This window comes from Gavia stellata, chromosome 11 (assembly GCF_030936135.1).
Source record: "Gavia stellata isolate bGavSte3 chromosome 11, bGavSte3.hap2, whole genome shotgun sequence".
In the NCBI taxonomy this organism is placed as follows: Eukaryota; Metazoa; Chordata; class Aves; order Gaviiformes; family Gaviidae; genus Gavia; species Gavia stellata.
In genome coordinates, this window is record NC_082604.1 from 7,471,339 (window position 1) to 7,492,098 (window position 20,760).

Below are 20,760 nucleotides of genomic sequence, written 5' to 3' on the forward strand. Positions count from 1 at the left end.
TGCCACTGCAGTTATGACTAGGGTATTCTAAGCATGGGCATGAACCTAAACTCATCCAGAAAGTATTAGAAGACCAGATTATTTACCATATAAGACAAAAATGCAAAGAGCTTTTAATAAATATTTTTTCATGCTGTTACTGGATTTTGACAACAATATCATTTTGTTAAAATATCATAAGAATAGTTTATTATCTCACAGCATTCCTTGAAAATCTAAACTCTCTTGAGTTCCACAGAGCTGTACCAGATAATTGACATCAGGACAGTGTCCATCTATTGTCCTTCCTAAAAAACTGGCACCTCAGAAATGAACTAAAGTTAACACTCACAAACATTAAAAAAATAAATCTCCTCCAAAATATGCTATGGCTCTACATGCAAATCTGATTCCTGGAATGCTGAGGGCAGCTATTCAGGGGTGCCTCTGTCTCAGATGGTATGTTCAACTCATGGTCTTGGATTTTACATTGATTCAGGGTGGGTATGGGTACAGAATGATCTTAATTAATGTAAGGAAATAAGGTCTAATCATAGAGGTGTGGGTTATGGCCAAATTCCAGTTGGAGTAATTACACTTTGCCTTCCTGAATTCTCTTCACTTAATTGCTATTTAATATAGGATTCTCCAACAACCTTATGCACTTTTTCTAAGCTATGAAGAGAGGAAGTAATTCCTGGAAGTCTACATGCTAAACAGGAGAGAGTTTATACATATTTGTAAGGTACTCTTAAATGCCACTAGGTAAAAATAAAATAATTATACTTATTCTAAAAGGAAGATGATATTCTTATCACAAATCAGCCTACTATTTATTAATAAAAAATGCAAAATGGAAAAAAAAACAAACCCCACATATAATTTGTTTATTGGGGCTTCATTACCTGACCACTGAAAAGATGCCAGGCCTGAGTAGGGCACTGCCAGTTTAATATTGTTCCAATAAGTACTGACATATAACAAGCACACGTGTGGGTTGATGTCCCAACATTTAAACATCTTTTCTATATGACCTGATCTTAAAAGGGTTTTCATTTCTTTAGTGTTCACCTCCACCACTTCTGCAAAACTTTATCCAGAGATGAAACACCATGAAATTCCTTACAACCAAAGTTGAGTTACAGCAAAAAAACATGCACAAGGATATGGCTGCCAACCACTTTGTCTGCCTTAGAGCCAGGTCAATAACCAACAGACACACTCAGCCAGACGTGCTGACCACAGAGGTTGCTGCTAAAGAAACATGATTTGAACTGTGACTACTTCATGTGAAACACAACAAGGTTAAATTATCTGGAACTAGGTGAAGGATGGAATAAAACCAACTTTTTTTTTTCTTTGTAATCTCTGAATACTTTTAAGCTTCTATGACAATTACTAAAAAGTCTTCTTTCTTATAAGCATTTACCTTGCATTTAAATGTGGCATGTATTGACATACTGCTATCATTTACAATTACTCACTGATTTGTACCATTTGTTTGATGAAAAAAAGCAGTGAGAGCTGAGGAAAGATAAGCACCAGTTTGATCATTTAGTGACACAAGCCCAGATACTCTGATGCTCTGTTTGTGGCAGAAGCCATACTTCTGCTGCAATAGCTGACTAAATGGCCCAGGAAAGCTCACTCCTGGCTTTCTGGCCTACTGTGGCAAGGAAGCCCAGGCACAGGCAATTAATGATGCCTGAGCTGGAGCCCAGGTATAGAATGCAAATACAAACTTTTGGAAAACTGCATTCATATACCGTCTTTCTCCCTTGCATTTTGCAACACATTTTTTATGTGTGAAAAGCTATGAGCTAAAGACAACTTCATCAATAACTGGAAAACATGCTTTAGCACCATTACTGTCTAAATTACAGTATAGTAACTGTTTTGCTTCCTCAAATGTGACATTTCCAGGTCTTTTTATATGTGATAGTAGATAAAACTTTAAAAATATTTTTCAGGGTTTTTTTTTTTTTACCCTGTCTTTATTACCATGGAACAGGCCTTCAGCCAGAGTATATTCTTATATATCATAAACTTCAGCAGAGGTTTGTCATCTTTCACTAGCATCTTACACTAGCTATTTTTGCTACATATTTAGGAAATTACAAAAAAAACTTTTCTGTCTCTTCTAGGAAGGAGAGAAAGCATAATTATCCCTTTCTAATCATTGCACTTTGGCTTCCTTAGAATATTTATTTAGCATCAAGATTCCTTTATGTTCACTGATACATTGGTTAAGTTAACTCTTCATTTATTTTAATTTTATGTTCCAAGGATATTTTACTTATTTACAGAACACTCACTGTAAGACCTTCAACTGTGGCCACCCACATCCTGAAATTTTCTCTCTACCTAATCCTGCCTTATGCCATAACAGAGTAAATTTTTTTTTTTTTTTTTTTTTTTTTACAAAATGCATTTCTTCCAGCAAAACACACATCTCATAGTATTTTCTATGTTATTTTAAAAAAGCATGTGTAGCATTGCAGTGTGTGTACACAGAAGCGTGTACACATGCTAACCCCCACAAGCACATACACAGAGCTATTGTTGAAAACTTTCATTAAAACTTTGTAAAGGAAGTCCATCTGCCACAGCTCAGGATGTCCTGTTTCTGTGAGGGGCTTTGGCTATTGCTTGGCCATTTTCTCATTGAAAACATAAGTAGGAGACTTGAGAGCTACTATTGCTACTATTAAAACAATATGATTTGGAAAGGGTGTTTTGAAGGGTTTTTCCCCACCAGCTGGGAATCCTGAGGCATGGACACCTCCTCAGACACAGCACATTTAGTTTAGTGTCCTCTGTTCTGGTGTTGTCAATAGGAAGGATGGGGAGAAACAATTCGTTCTGTAAGGATGGGATACATTCTGGTTGTCAAGATAACCTCGAAATACAGCTGTTGTTCCCAAGCAGTATCTGTGTCCCTGGTAGTCTTTCAATCCAAACCATAATGCAGCCCAGCCAGGCCTTGTGGGCTCCTGGCAGTGGTGTTCCAGCAGAGCGGGTGTGCTGGAGTTCCTTCCCTGACCTGGCCGGCTGCAGAAAGCAGCAGTGCTTCTGAGTGACCTGGCTGGTCAGAGCAGGTGGGCCTCATCACACTCGAACCCAGCAAGGGATATGCATGCTCCTCCCCTGTCAGAAGGAAGAAACAGAGATCCTTGGCTTCTAAAGTACTGGGGACATAATTTGGGGTTAGCATCTGCTCATAATATATATTCACTTGTTTTAAGAGATTGGTTGCTTTGTAAGAGGATGGAGGCAGCTCTGTGGCTAGTTTGGATTCTGATTTTATTTTGAATTATTGAAAGACAAACAATAAGTTCAAACCTCAGGAAAATACTTTCATGATTGATTGGTGATATTTACTTTAGTACTGCTCTCCAAAGTGTTCAGTTTTAATTTTACAGTTGATCAGACTGCAAACTGCTGAAAGTCCCAAATCTCATTTCAGCTGAGCAAGGGCTTTCCTTCTTTGTGTTCCTCATTTGGAAATAAAGTATTGTAGCCACCAGAGGTAACAGTTTACACTTACACACAGTAGTTATGAGAACCCAAAAAAAAAATGTTCTCAATGGGGACAGGTATCAGACCCAAACAAACAAAAGTAAATGCCACAGGGGTATGCCCTTCTACCAGGAAAAGAAGAAAAGGAGAGAAAGTGACAATGGGTGGAAAAAAGAAAGTGCATGAGGGGTCAAAAATGTCAAAATAAAGCACCAGTGGGGAACACGGAGCAGAGAGCCCAACAGCAAAAAAGAAACCGGGGGTGGAAAAAGGTCATTAATAAAGGCCCTAAACATCTTATTCTTCCCATGCAGGCTTTCTCTTCCCCACATTCTCCCCCCTTCCAAAATGGAATGACTGCTGGTGTTTGTCACAAGACAGCATTGGTTGCTACAGTAGGATGGAAAAGACAATGGGGAGGAACTGGAAATAAAATGGCTGCTCTGTGCTATGCCTCTCCTTTTTGGCATAGGAAGCAGCATTGCCTATAATAAGAGAAAGAATGAGACAACGCTACATTCATTCTACCATCACTGAGTCCTACAATCCAACAGGAACTACAAGCCATGGACAGTCTTTCAATCAGTTTCATTGGAGCAGAACAAGAAACAGGCTTTTAATCCCCCTGTCCCAAGGGGCAGATACACAACCTTCCTGCCCTACTGAGAATACACCAGCAAGCAGAGGGAATGTAACATTCTGTAGTGTCTTAGGCATAATGTCCATCTGTAATACTCTTGGTGGGTCCTCACCATTAAAAAATCTCCCTCTTGTTTGTACAGCAATAATACACTACATGCAAAATTGTACAGAGGCACATTAAGGTCATATAATCATCTCATTCTTCTAAAAATTATTTCTGCCTACATTTCTGTAATGTGAGATAATTAACTTTGCCAAACATAGGACAGAGTGAGCCTTGCTGGATAAAGAGGCAACATTTTAAAAAGTAGGGCTGTTTGGAAAAATTGAAAATACATTGCACATTTAATGCAAAATTCTACTAGAAATTAAACTAATACCTGGTCAAAAGCCCTCAAACTTACATGACAGCTACTCATGAAACACTTAAATAATTTTTAAAAATTAATATATTTCATTAGGCCTAATAAAAATGAAAGTAGGAATACATACAATAATACTTCATTTTTACTATCCATCCAATCAATCTGTATTTTAAGGCTAGCGGAATTAAGAAACACAAAACGGGAAAGTGACTGACCCAGAATCACCAAGAAGTCTGTGGCAATTATTAACAGAACCCAGCTCCTAGCTAGGAATTGGTTTTATCTCGATGAAAAGCAACTCATACAGACTGGGGAAGAGACAGACCCAAAGCAGTGAAACAGAGGTGGGATATGACACGGAAAAGTAACAACACACTACACATGATTTAATTACATTAACAAAACACCCTCAATCTTTTTCTTAAAGACCTTATGCAGGATCAGGCCCTTTTGAATAACATGTTAGCTGTGTCAGATCAGTGTTTTTGAAACCACTTCTTTTGAAGTCACCCAAAACTAACCAAATACTGACAAAGTAACAACTGTTGCACTGGTTGTCTTCAAGATGACTCTGTAGCTCAAAATAAGGATATAAGGTTGCTGTTGCTACCTAACAACTTTTGCTTTTACTTAATTTTTAAAATGTCCATTCTCATCAATGCCATGGCACTGAGTAAAAGGTTATTTGAGGAGACAGAAGAGGACAACACACTAGCTGTCATTCCATCATTCGTGTTCTTTGGTAAGGAGCATGCTGATGATATCAGGAACTGAAAATTCTCACTTTTGGTAGATTAATCGATTGGAGAACTTTACAATAGACCAAAAAAACCAAGCAAATGTACTCACCAGTCTAACTCATTAAGAAATGTTCCCCATGTAGCGATAATGCAGGAAAAAGAAGGTTTGCAATGCTTTTAAAGTGTAAAAATCGAGCATTTACACGTTTTAATTGTTTTCATAATAAAAAGGCAATATTACAAATATTTTTGAAAGATGAGGATTCTTTCACGTGTTGATAGCCTTCTGCCACCGTCATTGCTGTGTATGACACACAGCCACACAGTGCCATCTAGTGTTCTGTGGCCATACAGGGAATAACGTTGAGAACTTCTAAAGGATATTCCAAATTATTTCACAATAATAAACACGGATTAGTTTTGTTCTTGAGAACTACAGCACTATGTGATAAAAAAATAATATCTAATAGTTGACAAGGCAGATACTATTCTGAACTACCATTCTTTTTTTGAGTAGCATTGAGGGTATTATTAGGAGAAAGCAAAAGAATGTCTGACTATACAGTAAGCACCACTTAACTGTCATCAGTAGGAGATATAATCATATTTAGAGCATATAGTATATTGCACAGAATCACATATTGTACCAGCATTTAGAAGAAGTTTTATCGGGTATACCATAAAAAAAGAGATGACAAGAAAGGGAGAAAGAGTGCATAACTAATCAAAATGATGCCTTCCTTCAACAGCAAACATTCGGCCCTTAGGGCTGAAATATGCCTAGCAAATGCACAACTAATTTCGGACACAGTTATCCAAAACTATACAATACTGATCTCATATTGCTCTGTTGCTCACAGTATCAGACTTCATTTTCTGCTACCTCAGCACTCAAGTTGTCCTTTTAGTTTTTGGATCTAAACTAAAACCCTCCGAGCAATAGCCTACTTAATTTGTAAGTATCAATCAAAAATTTCACTGCATACTTACAAAGTAAATAGTATTTGGGTTGGAAGTAATTCTGCTGCACTGGAGCACACAGGAAAAATGAAGTGATCCCAGTGCTGCAAAATTCTACTGTAAAATATCATGTGGATTTGGCTGCATCTCAGTAATACCTTGTAAGGTTTAGTTAGGAAATCTTTGTGCTGTTGCAGAGATGCAAAAGAGACAGAATCCAATTTGCTTTTCTATGAAACATATAAGCTCCCTTTCAGAGTCAGATCCTGAATTTTAATGTGGCCCAAACTATTGTACTTTTAATCAAAATTCAGAAGAAAATAATTGACTCTGTTAAGTGACTGTCATGAAGATCAAAATGTTTCCAGCAAACAAAACAGCCCAAGGGAGGGCTTGAGCAGAGGGAGCAGGATGTTCTTAGATCAGTTTTGGCCAGTTATAAAGCTGCATCTCGAGGCTATAGTTACCTGAAACGCTGTGACACAATCTGGACGCTTGCTGCTAATGAAATGAGAAGATCCTGCTTCTATTCTTTTTCCCTCAGAAGGCTCTGTCACTCATTAGACCGCTCTGTGACTTGATTCAGCTCAATAACCTGAAAAAAAATTATTCATTGTTTCCACTTGGATAATAAGCTGAGACTGTTTATGAAAAGATAATGATGTGTGTGTATGGAGTGGGTGTAAGGGAAGGAATTAGAATCATGCAGCTCAGAATATGGTGAATAATAGGGAGGACCAAGACATTCCCCTTTTGCTGTGCAGTTGTAAAAAAAAAAAACAAAAGCAAAAGAACCCAAAAACCCAAAACTAACCATATACAAACATTTGGACTTCTAGATTTTCATCTTAATTTTCAGTCTAGTTGTTTGCTGTGAGGTCATTTTTCATCTCCTTCCTCAACGAGGAAAGAATTCCACACTTCGACTTTGTGTGTCATACACTCATCCCTCTGACAAATGGGGGCACACTGCATACAGTGCATGGGGCAGAGCTAGGCCTGTGTTTTTTATGTTTCTGTCACTAATATTTCTCCTGACATGCTGGGCCGTTTGCTGTTTTTTTTTCCCCTTGAAACATTTTATAAAGCTACTACGAGATCTCTCCAGCTGCCCAGCTACATTATTTATTTAGATATGTAATATGTGCCTTCATAAAGATCCAAGCACTTATTCTAGTCCAAATGTACAAACATTGACATATGTTAATGATCATATCATGTATTGCAAAAAGGCATGGTAAGCATACAGGGATTGTGGGTACACAAGAGAAAGAGCTGTGGTAACACAGCGTACAGGTTTCTACCCATATACATACTCTCTGAAAACCAAAAGAAGCATAAATGCAATTACTCATTCAGTGCACAGTTTTAAAGCAGTTTGTAAAGCATATACATATGTATTTTGCCCCAGATTAAGCAGGTATAGCACCAGCTGAATAATTTTTGTCCACGCTGTTCTGGAAATCATCTAGTGACATCTTGTACTCTACTCAGACAGTTTGTCCAAAAATGGATGGGAGTCTTCCTATTAACTCTAGTGGGCAACCTAATAAATGTCAAGAGGTTTACTTGGAAATAAATGGTGAAAACAATCTGATAACTATTTGACCAAATTAATTCTAGGTCTATTTTTGTTTCTAGGATTTTCTTTATTTGCTTGGATAGAAAGAAAGTAACAAGAATAAACACAACTAGAAACTGTTCTTGAGAGATGCACTCTTCACTAAAGAGCTGAATAACCATTTAATCTTGGACCTAAAGACAACCTACATATCAAACAGGTAAATAGAGTTATTTGGCTAGCAAATCAAAATACTTCTGCTTAAAACAAATGAAAAAACGTTAGATTTTAACAGCCTAACAGAAACAGTTGAGATTTAAACTGACACTAAATTCTTTCAGCTCTGCTTCTGTGAGATAAAAATATCTTTTACTTTCTGAGCCTTTTCTTTCACTTATTTGATCACAAAGAAAAGATACTGTAGATTTATGTGTTGTTTGTACTAGAGAGCACAGCTGTTTTAGCTTTTCTGTCAGACCCCCAGGATCCTGACTTTATAATGACTTTTTTAAACGCACAGTGGGTTTGCCTAAGCAAATTTAATTTGTATTACATTCTGGATCCAAAGGAAAGAAAAAAAAAAACACCAGAACAAATCCCGCCCCCCCACCCCCCCCCAGCGCCACCTTTAGAAGAGAGGGGATTTTATTTTAAATAGTGTAAAAAAGTTTTTTAGTCTGGTATGGGTAAGAAATTGGTTAAAAAAAGTTGGCCCTGTCATATAGGCTATTTAAATATATAATAGCAAGCCAAAGGTATGCATTGCCCTTATCAATAACAACAAACAAAATAAATTAAAAAATGCATATTGTTAAATAGCAAACTACAAGAGCTTATTTCCATGAAAATTTAATTTGGGGAAAGAAGAAAGAGAAAACAAGGTGACAAAACAAATCCTAATAAATCCAGATGAATTCAGAGTAATACAAGATGAAAACAGGAAGGCTTAGGGGCAATATGAAGAACAATTAGGAAATTTAAAGAAAAACAATTACATAAATCAGAAGGAGTGAACTTGTGAAAGAATCCCAGAAATAGATGGGGTATCAGAGGCAAAAAGAATGTGAGAAGGGAATGGCATGCAGTTAAGGGTGGTTTCTTGGCATCACTAAGCAACAAGATGGCTAGTTGTGAGGTAACTGCTCTTTATATTGGAAAAAAATAAACAAACAAAGAAAATTATGACAGAGACTGAACCAGTTTTGGGAAAAAATAATGTATTTAACTGTCACAAGTCAGCACAAAAATGTATTCACCTACTTCTGAAAGACTTGAAGAATGAAGTGGTTGTATCTGTTAATAAAATCAGCTATTATGAGAAATGGCTAGAAGAAACAAAATTTTGCAATTACCATTGAATAGGTATTAGAACAGTTTATAAGTAGGAGGATATGCTTCTGTGTCAGGTAAATTCATTGATAAAATAATCAAAGGAAAACCCATAAAATGATACAATAGTCCTGATGAAATTTGGATAAAAAAAGCAGGAAAATTATATCTCCAGGCTACTTTGTGAGAGTGACATAATATGACAAAGTGTAACTAGTAGACACATCTGATTTGGATTTTTATGAAGCCTTTGATAACAGGCCAGACAATACGCATAATACACATCTAGGTTTCATAGAATCACAGAATCATTAAGGTTGGAAAAGATCTGTACGATCATCAAGTCCAACCATCAACCCAACACCACCCCGGACAGTCTAGGTTTCAGAACATTCTGTCAGGTTTCAGTGAAAAACAGATAAAAGTACAACTACTTGTACTTGTATTGACTACTTGGTGTTAGCAACAAGAGAGAAGGGAAAAATTCTAATTAACCTTTGAATTGGAGGGTGCCATCTCCTCCAAACATTCCTGTCCTCAGAGAATGAAACAAACCAATAAATCTGCCAGGATCCTTGCTCTGTCCTTCTACTGTGGAAATAAAAGTATAAGATATGTCCCATCCTGCCCATACGTAACAATTGGTGCTGGACACCAGCCCTCATGAGTGCTTGGATTCAGATGGACAGGACTTTAAATAGTGATGGAATGAGAGGGAGGTTGAAAAATGATTAAGAAGGGGGAAACCAATAATTACTCAAATCCTACCTTACCTTGAATAATACTGAATATTTACTATCTTTTTTTCCTGACAATTAATTTTTAAAAGATAAGTATTACAAGAGCAGAAAGGAATAATAAAATTTATTTGAAAAATATGGACTCTTAATTTAGAGCTTGGTGAATTCAGAGAAGGACTTCTGATGGCTTAATGGGCTTTGGCTCAAGCCCTTACAGTGTAGCAGAGAAAACAATATAAACTGAAGTGGGATTTATATCCCTACTATAAATAATGTATGTAATCTCAATTACTGGAGACAGTATTTGTATATATCTAATTTATCATTATTAAAGTCAGATTATGGCAGCTTTATGTGAGACAGAGGCAAATTGGGTCATTAATGAAAACAATTAATTTACATGATCCACTATAACTACTCAGGCACTTTCATTCTTCATGTTTAAAATCTCAATCTTGCCCCCCTGTGGCTCATAGGAATATAGCACGCTTCATCGGACACTAAACTGAAAATTAAAAATAAAGAGCACGTATAATCCTTTTTGTTTTGTCATTTTTCCTTCGAATTTGAAATATGAATGTCAAATAGTCAAGGCACAAATGAAACCTAGAAGGACATTTGCTGTTTAACCTATGCTTACTGTTAGCACTTGCTAAAACTGACAGCACCAAAGAAATAAACTTGGAAGACTTTTGCATAATGTTTCACTCATTCCCCCTCACTAAGGATATTTACATAGGCAACAGAAGGCAGCTGTTCACTCAGGATGATAATGGCTACAGTTGAGCTCAATTACTTTAGTTTCAGTAGGCATCTCAGTTATTATTTGTCAAAATGGGCTTTGTCCAGCAGAACTACCCATAACTCCACCCTTGGAGTTAAGCTTGGCCCCGCAGCTCAGGACAGAGTTCTACAGCCACATTGATCTGTCCCTGCTGTCAAGTATCAAACTGAAATATGAAAAGAAAACAGCTTCAGATATCTATATGGTCTTTAAGATAGAAAATAGCCACTTGGATGTATTAGCAAAGGCTCATGCATCATCATCATCACCATCATCAAAATAGCTCTGGATGGCAATGCAAATCCATGGCTACAGACCTAAAGAGACAATTCCAGAGAAAATAATACTCTCTCCCTTAAATAAAAGAAACTGGCAAATAAGTTGCTTGCAGGTAATATGCCTGAAAACAGGCAATCATATGACAAATGACTACCCCAATAATTTTAGCAAAAAAAACCCCCACTCCATCTATGTACCTGGGGAAACAAAACCAACCACATGTAATATATTATTCCTTTAAAGACTAATTTGATGATATAATAAGGTTTGTGTCATCTCTCTTACTTCAGCACTCTCTGTCTTCTCTGTGAAAAATAATTTATCTTCAGACTAATCCACGCAGGTTTAGTAAAATGAGCTTTCAACCTGGTCCATTGTGTCCCTCAGAAAAATGTTCCACAGGATTGCCTGATTCTTTCTTATCAGGAACAGAGAACCAACCATTAATTTTAAAAAGGTCATGTCATCAACTGTGGACATGTACACAGCCTGACTGGGTTCACTCTGTTTCTTCTTACAGCATGTGGATGCACAGTTACCAAACTTTACATTTTGTATTTTTCACTGTATTTTTTCCAAAAAAGAATTCTTCCTTCCTAACAACTTCTCACTACTCTTTGACATATTTATTATTCAAAAAGACTAGTAAACTACAGCCCCTTATTTTATCAATTAAGTAGGCAAAGCAACAAATGCAAGCTCCTAAGCCCCCCATTTACCTTCTCTTTCCCTGAGATGTTAACCAAACTGGTTCACTCTCAGCAGCCATCTGATCCTTTGGCTCTCCTGAAACTACCAACAAAAAGGAAATTAATGCCAACTGTGGAGGTGATTTTGTATTGACACTTTTCCAATAGAATCCAGACTTAGACCACCAAGGTGTTTCACAGGGGATATCCACCCGCCATCAGATGGTTGCAATTTTCCAACAGCAACTGTCCTGGGATGCATTCAAAATAGTAACAAAAGCTGAGAAAGTTTCTTTATTTCATTATCGATTTTTACACCACTGATTCCTCAAGATGGTGTTGTATTTTTAAGTATACCAGTATAAAACATCCTACTTAAAATTGTTACTTCAGTACAAATATAAACCATAAATAATCAACCTATCCAATATAAATTGGTATTATTTTATAAATTATGTTAACCTGCTATACTTCCATCTACAGTATAGTTAGCTAATATTTCCTTTCATCCCACCAGCCAAAAGGCTAATCCTCACAGCAGCTGTTACTACTCTAGTACAGAATGAATGTGAATTTAACCTCTCCTGGATATAGCTTAATAAATTCTGTTGTTTTTCTAAGCACTTCTGTGAATTAAAATGGATGTTGGCTTGCCATCCAAATTCATGAAGAGGTCTGAAGTGGCTTTTAGGCAAGTCGCCAAATAACTTCCCAATTCCCTTATAGGGTATAGCTCTCACTCCAGAGATCCTCCAAGCAAGAATTGAAAAACAACATCTTCTCCATTTCCTCAAAATTATTTCTCATTTTCTTAGCATTATTTAAATAAATTATGCACAAAATTACATTAAAATAATATTAAGGGTTCATTTGCACTCTTCAGTTCTCAGTGACTTCAACTTAATTGTACCAATACAAATATGAGAAGAATATGTCCTCCTGCAACCTTTCTGACAATGCAAAGGCCAGGATATTGAAAAGCTTGAATATAAAATTCAACCCAGCACATGTGTTTAGATACTGAATAAGGCTGAGGAGAATAGCAATATTTCCTGTACAATGAAGATCTATTATTAGAAACAAACATATTTTTCAGCTGATGCTTAACTTTATTCTAATGAAAACCAATATATGCTATGAAGTATTCCTTTTCTCCAAGAGTTCAATCTCCATTTTCAAAAGTAACATAATTTAGGCTTTGATTTAGCAAAGCAATGAACAACCCACTAAACTTTAAAACAATTGGAAATCTACAGAATTTAAGCACATTACTTGTATTTCCAAATCTTCCCTCCTGGAGATGAAATATTTCCTGTTTCGACAGGAAGTCATCAGCCAGCTTGCATCAACGTGTGGCTTCGAACATTTTAAAATTCAAAGCATTCAGGGCCCCTGTACAGAAACTTGCCAGCTGATAATAGGTTTTCTTTCTGTTTCACACACTTCCTAACCACAGTCTATACGACTGAAATTCACAATGGAAGATACAGACCAGCTAGAGAAAATAAACTTAAAATAATAATAAACTTTCAACCCCTTGAAATAGACTCAGTTATAAGAAGTCAGTTATTGTTTTAATGAAATAACATACCCGTTGCAACTGCATACCCCCTCTTCACAGCCATTAGATCTGATCTGCTGTATCAATTGGATATAAAATTTAGTTTTGGTTCTATGCTTGAATACAGTTATTTATTTTCCCTCCGTTACAAAAATGTTAAAGCCTCCCGAACATGAGAAGTCTAAACTCATCACCACCAATGGCAGTGACTGCTTTTACCAGACCGAGGAAGCCAGTGCGCTATACAGGCACAGCTGCTCCTCAGGTAGTACCTTCAGGCATGAATAATTGCTGTGTCCTTTGGAGTTCCCCCAAATTATGGGCCAGGCAGAAAATCCACCACCTGACGAGACTGTCCTTTCAGTCACCATGCAGGCACCAGGTTAGCAGACAGAGCCACATGAAGTTTTAAATTTTCTGTAAATAACCGCGGTATTTCTCCCCCTCAGGCAGACTGCCCGGGAGCCAGGGCAGGGAGCTGCCTGCCCTGCCGCCTGACCGACCGCGGGGGCATCAGCCCAGGCAGCTGCTGATAAAGTGCACCCACCTACCGCCTCGCACCTTTCCCCATCTCTGAGCAGTTGCAGTTCACCAGCGGTTTAATCGCGGCAGTGTGCACGGTGGCCTCAATTCCTGGTTTTTTCCTATTACTTTCTCTCCCCACTAAGCAAGAAAGCCTGCCAGCCTGGAGCCCTGCTCCGTCCCCTTCCCGGCCGAGGGAGCCGGCCACCCCCCTACTCCCGCCGCGTTCCTCCCGCCCTGCTCCCCCTCCCGCCGCCGGCATAGTCCCTGCTCTGACAGGAACAGCAGAACGGGTGCCCACCCTAACCTAGCCCTCACCTCCGCCTCAGCAGCGTTTTAATAACACAAACGCACTGGGAGCGGTTTCTCGCCTTTTCCCTCGGGGAAAAGGCCCAGGGGACCGCGTTTCTTTCTCAGAGAGGCGGGCTCACCCCCCGCGGCGCCGCTCTGACAGACCGCTGAGGCGAAGGGAGACTCCATTTCCCGGCGTGCCTCGAGGGGCGATCCGGCGCGCGCGCATCGTCGGCGGGGCGGGAAAGGGCGTGTGTAAGATGGCGGCGCTCGGGGCGTGGGGTTCCGCCGCGGTGCCTGCGCGGCTGTCGCGCGTGGCGCGAACGCTGTGGGGCTGGCGCCTGCGGCGGGAGCTCGGGCAGGACGCGGGGGCCGCGGACGGTACGTGAGGGGTGGCGCGGAGAGGATCCCCTCCGCCCGACCTTGTCTCATAGGCGGCAAGCGCCCGTTTAGCCGCCCGCGCCCTTGGTGGTGGTGCGCCTGCAGTCCCCGGGGGGCGAGGGGAAGGGAAGCGGGACGGAGTGGGTGTGCCGGTCGGGGGGCCGGCGAGGGCGGGAGAAGGCGTGCGGGGCTGCCGCGGGGCCTTTGCGTGAGGGGAGGGGATGGTGTGACCGCGGCCGTCTCCTCTCCCCCGTCCTCCCCGCGCAGGCAGCGGCTTCCCCGCCAGCCGGGTTAACAGCGTCTGAAATCCTCCCGCAGAAGGAAAAGCCACCAAGCCTTCCTTTGCGGATGAAGCGGTTCAGAATCTGCTCTACAAAATGACAGGGCTCAACCTGCAGAAGGTTTTTAGGCCGGTGAAGAAGGAGCTTAAACCGCCCAAGTACAAGCTGATGACAGAAGCTCAGCTGGAAGAGGTAGGCTGCTCTGCTTCGGTTTGAAACAAGTTTGGTTTTAGTAAAAGTCTGTAACAGTCCATATTTCTGCTTCTTTTAATGCTGCTGTTGAAGACATCTCAGTTTCTTTCCTTTGTTTTGGGTCGTTTCCTAAATCAGTAAATCAGAGTTTTCTTCACTTGAAACAGTCGGATTTATTTATCCAACTTTTCTCAATTTTTATGGAAGATGGAAGGAAATTGGATGCTTTTTCTCCTGAGTGACAGTTTCTCTTTATTATCCCCTTTCCTTATGCTTTCTACTTAGGTTAAATGTCTTTATATGATATTTAAATTATAGCCCTGGGAATCCTTTGACTACTTTTTCCCTGTTGTCTGACCATGGTCCAGGATGACGAAGGGGCCTGACTTAAGCCAGTTCTTCTGTAACCACAATCACAGCTATAGATAAACTGTTGGTTGTGGTTTATGCTTTGGAAGAAATTTACCATGGAAAAATACCTGAAATAAACTTGGTGTTTGTGGTAGTATACATTGATCTTTAGTTTTGAACTTCCTCCAGTAATTTGCCTGATTTGTGGTGTAGTGGTGTATTGTTCACATGTGATTCATTTACCTGGAGATTGAACTAGTGTCTCACTTCTTCTCAACTGTAGAAGGAAAAAAAAAATTAAAAATTTCTTTCTAAATGAAATATTGTCCTGAAACTGTATGTTAGCTTTCCAATAGGGTGATTTTTTTAAATTGTAAAATAAAACTATTTTTTTTTCCCAAGGCCACAAAAAAAGCCATTGAGGAAGCTAAAGAAAAATTAATCATGCCCCCTGTTTTGAATGAACGAGAGCCAATTGATGATGTCTTAGCAGAAGACAAATTCCTTGAGGGAACTGAAACCACAAAATACGTGTTTACAGATTTAACTTACTCCATTCCACATCGTGTAAGTAACAATGTAGTAATGTATTTTAAGAGCTTTTCATTCTTAATTTCAAAATAAGCTTTAGGTTTTAATACAGTGTAGTTATAGCAGTTTGCACAAAGGCTGAGGAGTTGTAAATTCAGTCTGGTACAAGGCAATACAAAGACACATACTTCTAAATGTTTGCCTCTAACTGATAATGATTCATTACATTCCAGTGCTCAAAAGCAGGCGTGTGTGTGTGGAAGCTGTGGGATAGTTACGTAATTATTTTAAAAGCAGATGCTTGTGATATGCTAGGAGTGCTGAGTTCTCCCATACTTCTAGAAGCTTTCTGTGGAATTGAATTACTTAGTACTCTGCATAGACCAAAAGATGGAGCTACTTCACAGTTGGGAAGATCTGGTAGAAGGCTGAGTAAATGATAAATGAATTCACAGGAAAGCTGTGAAGAAACAGTTGTCAAACAGAATTGTGGAGTCCAGGGATAAAGATTTCTTTGTATAATGAAACATCTAGATAGTCTTGAGTACCAGTAGTAAGAGGCTGGAAAAATTCTTAACATATAGTTGGGATTCTAAGAAGTCTCCATGGTTCAAATGTGCATATAGCAATGATCCTGTGAAATGAACTGCCAAGTCTTCCATCTGTTGCTTCATCTGAGTGCTCTCTCCAGGAACCTGCTATTTATTCTTCTGCCTCAGTGTATTGAAAACTTCCCAACAAACTTTCCTGTCTGCTGCCCTAAATCAAATATGATTAGGAACAGATCTGAGTATATTGTTTTATTTGTTGTTTTGCACTTGCCCTTACTTGATTCTAGCACCTACCTCTGACACGAAGTTATAAAACTACAAGACACTTGCCTTCTTAATTTAGTATGTGTTATTAAATGCATAAAATCAGGTCATCAGCAACGCTAACTCCTTTCTCTGGGTATTAGTTACGTTATCTGTCTAAACTTCACAGAGATGTAGCTTTTAGTGTAGTTCCCTGCGCAGTTAATGTCATACAGTAAGATTAAGATGCAAATGTAGCACTTAGTTAGCAGATACCAGGGAGAAATGATGACTCTAGCACATAGCAACAGTCAATTAGAAACTGCTATTATTTGTGTGAGTTTAGGTATAGAAGGACTTTGCCAAATAAGAATCTTTTTTACAATGGTTCTGCCTACCAAGAGAGAAGACTTTGGGAGATAATGCTCTTTTTTTTACCTTGTGTTCAGGAACGTTTCATTGTAGTTAGAGAACCAAATGGTGTATTACGCAAAGCAACCTGGGAAGAACGAGACAGAATGATACAGATATTCTTCCCAAAAGAAGGTCGCAGAGTTATTCCCCCAGTGGTATTCAAGGATGAACACCTTGCGGTAAGATCTTCCTGGTTGTGAAAATGGATCATTTTACTTCATTGTGCTCTGAGAGTGAAACTGCTATTTGGATAGAGTAGCTCTGAATAAGCCAGTCTGCTTGTGTGTTTTAAGCTGCTTGAATTCTGTTTTGAACAACTGCTTGTCATTGTAACTTAGTTAAAATACTTACAACAAAGTTTCAGTTTAGGGCCAGGTGAATCCCGGGGAGGTGTAAATATTCTGTCATACTAGAAATCCACATTTAATTGTTATGCATTGATAAAATTGTATGCTTAATCTGAAAATGTGAACTGGTGTTTCAGAAACGAAAATCAAGAAACATTTGTATTAATGTCATCAAGCAGTTACTGTACTTTTATCCATTTTGCCTTGTGATTAAGGGGACCTTGTGATTCTGTGGCGCAGAACAGAAATGTTGTGGTGGCTGTTTTGATTTTTGGAGAGTTGGAATGGTGTGATACAGAATCTATTCCTGAATTTAAACTGTTGTTTTAGACTGTGTTTCGGCAAGACCGCCATGAGGATATCCTTAACATGTGCATTGCTCAGTTTGAGCCAGATTCACCTGATTATATCAGGGTGAGTTCAGCTTTCATTTTTCTAGTAAAAAAATAGTATTAGTGAAGAACTTCAGGGTTTGTTTTGTAAATGTAAGTATTATCTGGGGACCAAAGGTGGTGTTCATTTGTGTTCTTTTTTTTCCCCCGTATAGATTACCTGCTATCCTTGTGATGAGTTTTAGGGTTTTTTGTCTTGCAGAAAAGTAAAATGGGATTCTGTTTAAGTAATTTTCAACAGTATAGAAAGAACTACGGATGCATAAAAATAGTCTTTATACAGGTATTTTTTGTTATCAAACCAGAATTGATGATAATGCCCATAAGTGGCCACAACCAGAGTTGTGCTACTGAAGTCATGCTAACTGCTATGTTAGGATGTGAAGGGAGCAGGTAGATAACTGATGAAGTGCACCTGAGAGCACTGTACACAAAGTACTACTTTTGACAATGACCAGGTACAAAAACAGACTTCTAGCTGAAATATTTAAATTTAGTAACTGTAGTTATTGATGAATATGTTAGTCTACATTTGCCTTTAAAATGTTTACTTCTCTTTAAGCTGGAGTAATTTCTCAAATCACTGGGAACGTAACTTCTGTTAGGCAATTTTTCAAGTAACTTTTCTTCAAAGTAAAATTTCACCTTTTTGCTCTAGCATTTTTCTCCTTAAAGAATAGATTACAACCTGGCAGCAGTGAAATGAAGGTTCAGACGTTATGTCCCTCTCCAAATATTTCAGTACAGAGCAAGTATTTAGGTTTCTATTAACATAAAAATGTCTATGCCTAAGTACTAAGAACCGGGTTATCCCAGTGTTACCCTGAATTCTAACATGTATAAAGCTTTACGGTAGCATGGTTCAGCCTGTGGCTTACTCCTGCACTTTAGGGAGGTCTGAAAATAGATCAAAAACGCTAAGTGAGGGGTAGAGGGGAGAAACTGCTGTCAAGCTCCAGTTATGCTAATGAAACTGAAACCTTTTGTGTATAGGTTCATCATCGGACATATGATGACATTGAGAAGCATGCCAAATATGATCTGCTCCGTTCAACAAGGCACTTTGGAGGAATGGTATGGTATCTAGTAAACAGAAAGAAAACGGATGGCTTACTAATAGATATGATCCACAGAGACTTGTAAGTGGTGTCACTTATTAATTCTGCTTATCTAAACAAATAGAAAACAAGTACCACTGTTTGAAAAAAACCCAAACAAACAGTATTTCCGTAAGATGTAAAAGCGTTCATTTGCATGAAATTTTAGGCTAGCTGTTAACTTTCAGATATATAGATGCTGAATGGAAGCACGAAGTAGAGTCCATGAAGTTGTAGGGCATTAAACTAGGTTTCTGCAGAAATTAGCCTTCTGTAGTTGTTGGGCTCTGGGCAGTGCTGATCTTAAAGCCCAACACTTTTATGCTACTGACCTCAGTTTTGGCTTTTAAGATTGACACACTGAGTTTTAGAGCAATTCTTAAGTAGCTTAAGAACGGATAGATACACTTTCATTTTAAATGGATGGATTTCTAGAAGTTATGCTGCTAAACTTACTCAAAACTCCCTGAAACAAACAATATTTAGTTGTTCAAGATGTCACTAGAGCTAGGAGAAATTTGTACAATTAGGACTCCCAAGTTGCAGTGATGGTGGCATTCATTTCCTACTGTTGAAGTTAGAAACCTTAAACAGGTGGTCAGATCTTACTTTTAAACTTGAGGATAGGGAAGTTCCAATTTTGGAATCAAATTGTTAAAGCGAAAATTCAAATATCAGGACTATGTAAATTACCAGAGTTTGGAACATCTGTACCTGCCACCCACCCACTTCTGGCTTGTAATTTATGTAAAACACCTGTTCTAGTTTTAAATTCAGTTGAGGGCTAGGTGTCACAAGAATTCTGATACTACTACCATGCTTGTTACTGCAGTCAGGTGTTAGAAAGTTTCTGTTTGGCACAGTTGTTCCACTAAATACTTGTATTTTACAGAGAGATTTCAGCTTTAGTACTGCTGAACAGTACATCAGGCTTAAACTGCAGTATGGCTAAATTTATGTACGGTGTTCGTGTGCTTCTCGTCTTCTTTCTGATTAACAGGTTGTCATTACAACAGATGATGGGATGCCTGTTTAACTGTGTATGCTAATGACTGTATACTTGGTGAAAGCCTGGGGTGTGCAAAGTACACTTTCTCTAAATACTTTAAGTATTAGGAGAAAGTAATTGCTACAACTGGGCCTTTATTTCTTCAGGCTGGATGACACTACAAGTTTAATTACACTGTATCACATGCTTCATCCTGAATGTCAATCAGCAAAAGCAGCTAAAGAAGGGAAACTTCAAGGAGTTGATCTGATCAAGGTATACTTTTCTCCTTTAAGGCTACTTAACTACAGAAGAGAAAGCTTTTAAACAGCAGAAGCTTATTGAGTAGTCTGAATTTCTCCTTACCTTAAGAAGCAGGTATTTAACTAGAACTGTTGTGCATGCCAGGTTGTGTTTGGTTTTTCTTAATTATATTTAGCTGCACCAGGATTTCAGTTGTAGGTTGCTGATCTGCCACTGGAATGGTGAAATCTCATTAGGCAACTATGCTCTTAATTGTACATTAATCTCTCTTCTGCCATGTTTGCAGGTATTTGTGAAGACTGAATCACAAAAAGAAGGCTATATACAACTGGCCCTCCAGGCTTATGAAGAAGCAATGGCTACTTCTACAGCTTCATGAAATAAACCTTAGTTACTCATAAGTTTTAAGTCCATTTATAAGCATTCTCTGTACAGGATTCCACAATAAATACTTCAAACAAGTGCCTGTTCTAGAAATTTTTTTACTAAAATTTATATAAGAATCACTGGAGCAGCTTGTTAATAAAAAAACCCCAACTTACAGCAGTCATCATGAATTTTGATTTGAGGTGACACCATACCCTGAGTTTAATTCCTTTACTGTTGCATCTTGAATCTGAAGAATTGCCCACAATTCATTTTACTGAAGTATGTATAGGGTCTGGACAGCTTAGTGTAAGAAAGTACATAACACCACAACTGTAACTATTACTTGTTCGGCTAGATTTTTAGCTAAAAAAAGTGTTATCTGGAAGAATAACTGAGCT

The 20,760-nt window shown here is 38.5% G+C and overlaps 1 protein-coding gene across 1 annotated transcript; it reads left to right on the forward strand.

Annotated features, from left to right (window-relative positions):
- The first annotated feature begins 14,221 nt into the window (after positions 1-14,221).
- Positions 14,222-20,455, forward strand: MRPS22 (mitochondrial ribosomal protein S22). Its single transcript, XM_059822723.1, has 8 exons — positions 14,222-14,342; positions 14,661-14,815; positions 15,569-15,733; positions 16,941-17,084; positions 17,583-17,666; positions 18,638-18,783; positions 19,897-20,005; positions 20,280-20,455. Exons 1-8 carry the CDS (start codon positions 14,222-14,224, stop codon positions 20,370-20,372), a joined length of 1,017 nt encoding a protein of 338 aa, XP_059678706.1. The 3' UTR covers positions 20,373-20,455.
- Positions 20,456-20,760: the final 305 nt, after the last annotated feature.

What these genes read in the sequence shown, in the direction of transcription:
- MRPS22 (XM_059822723.1), top strand. Translation starts at nt 14,222, where the DNA reads ATGGCGGCGCTCGGGGCGTGGGGTTCCGCCGCGGTGCCTGCGCGGCTG. An exon ending in TCAAGGATGAACACCTTGCG is followed by an intron (nt 17,085 to 17,582) that starts GTAAGATCTTCC and finishes CTGTTGTTTTAG; the next exon opens with ACTGTGTTTCGGCAAGACCG. An exon ending in AAGGAGTTGATCTGATCAAG is followed by an intron (nt 20,006 to 20,279) that starts GTATACTTTTCT and finishes CCATGTTTGCAG; the next exon opens with GTATTTGTGAAGACTGAATC.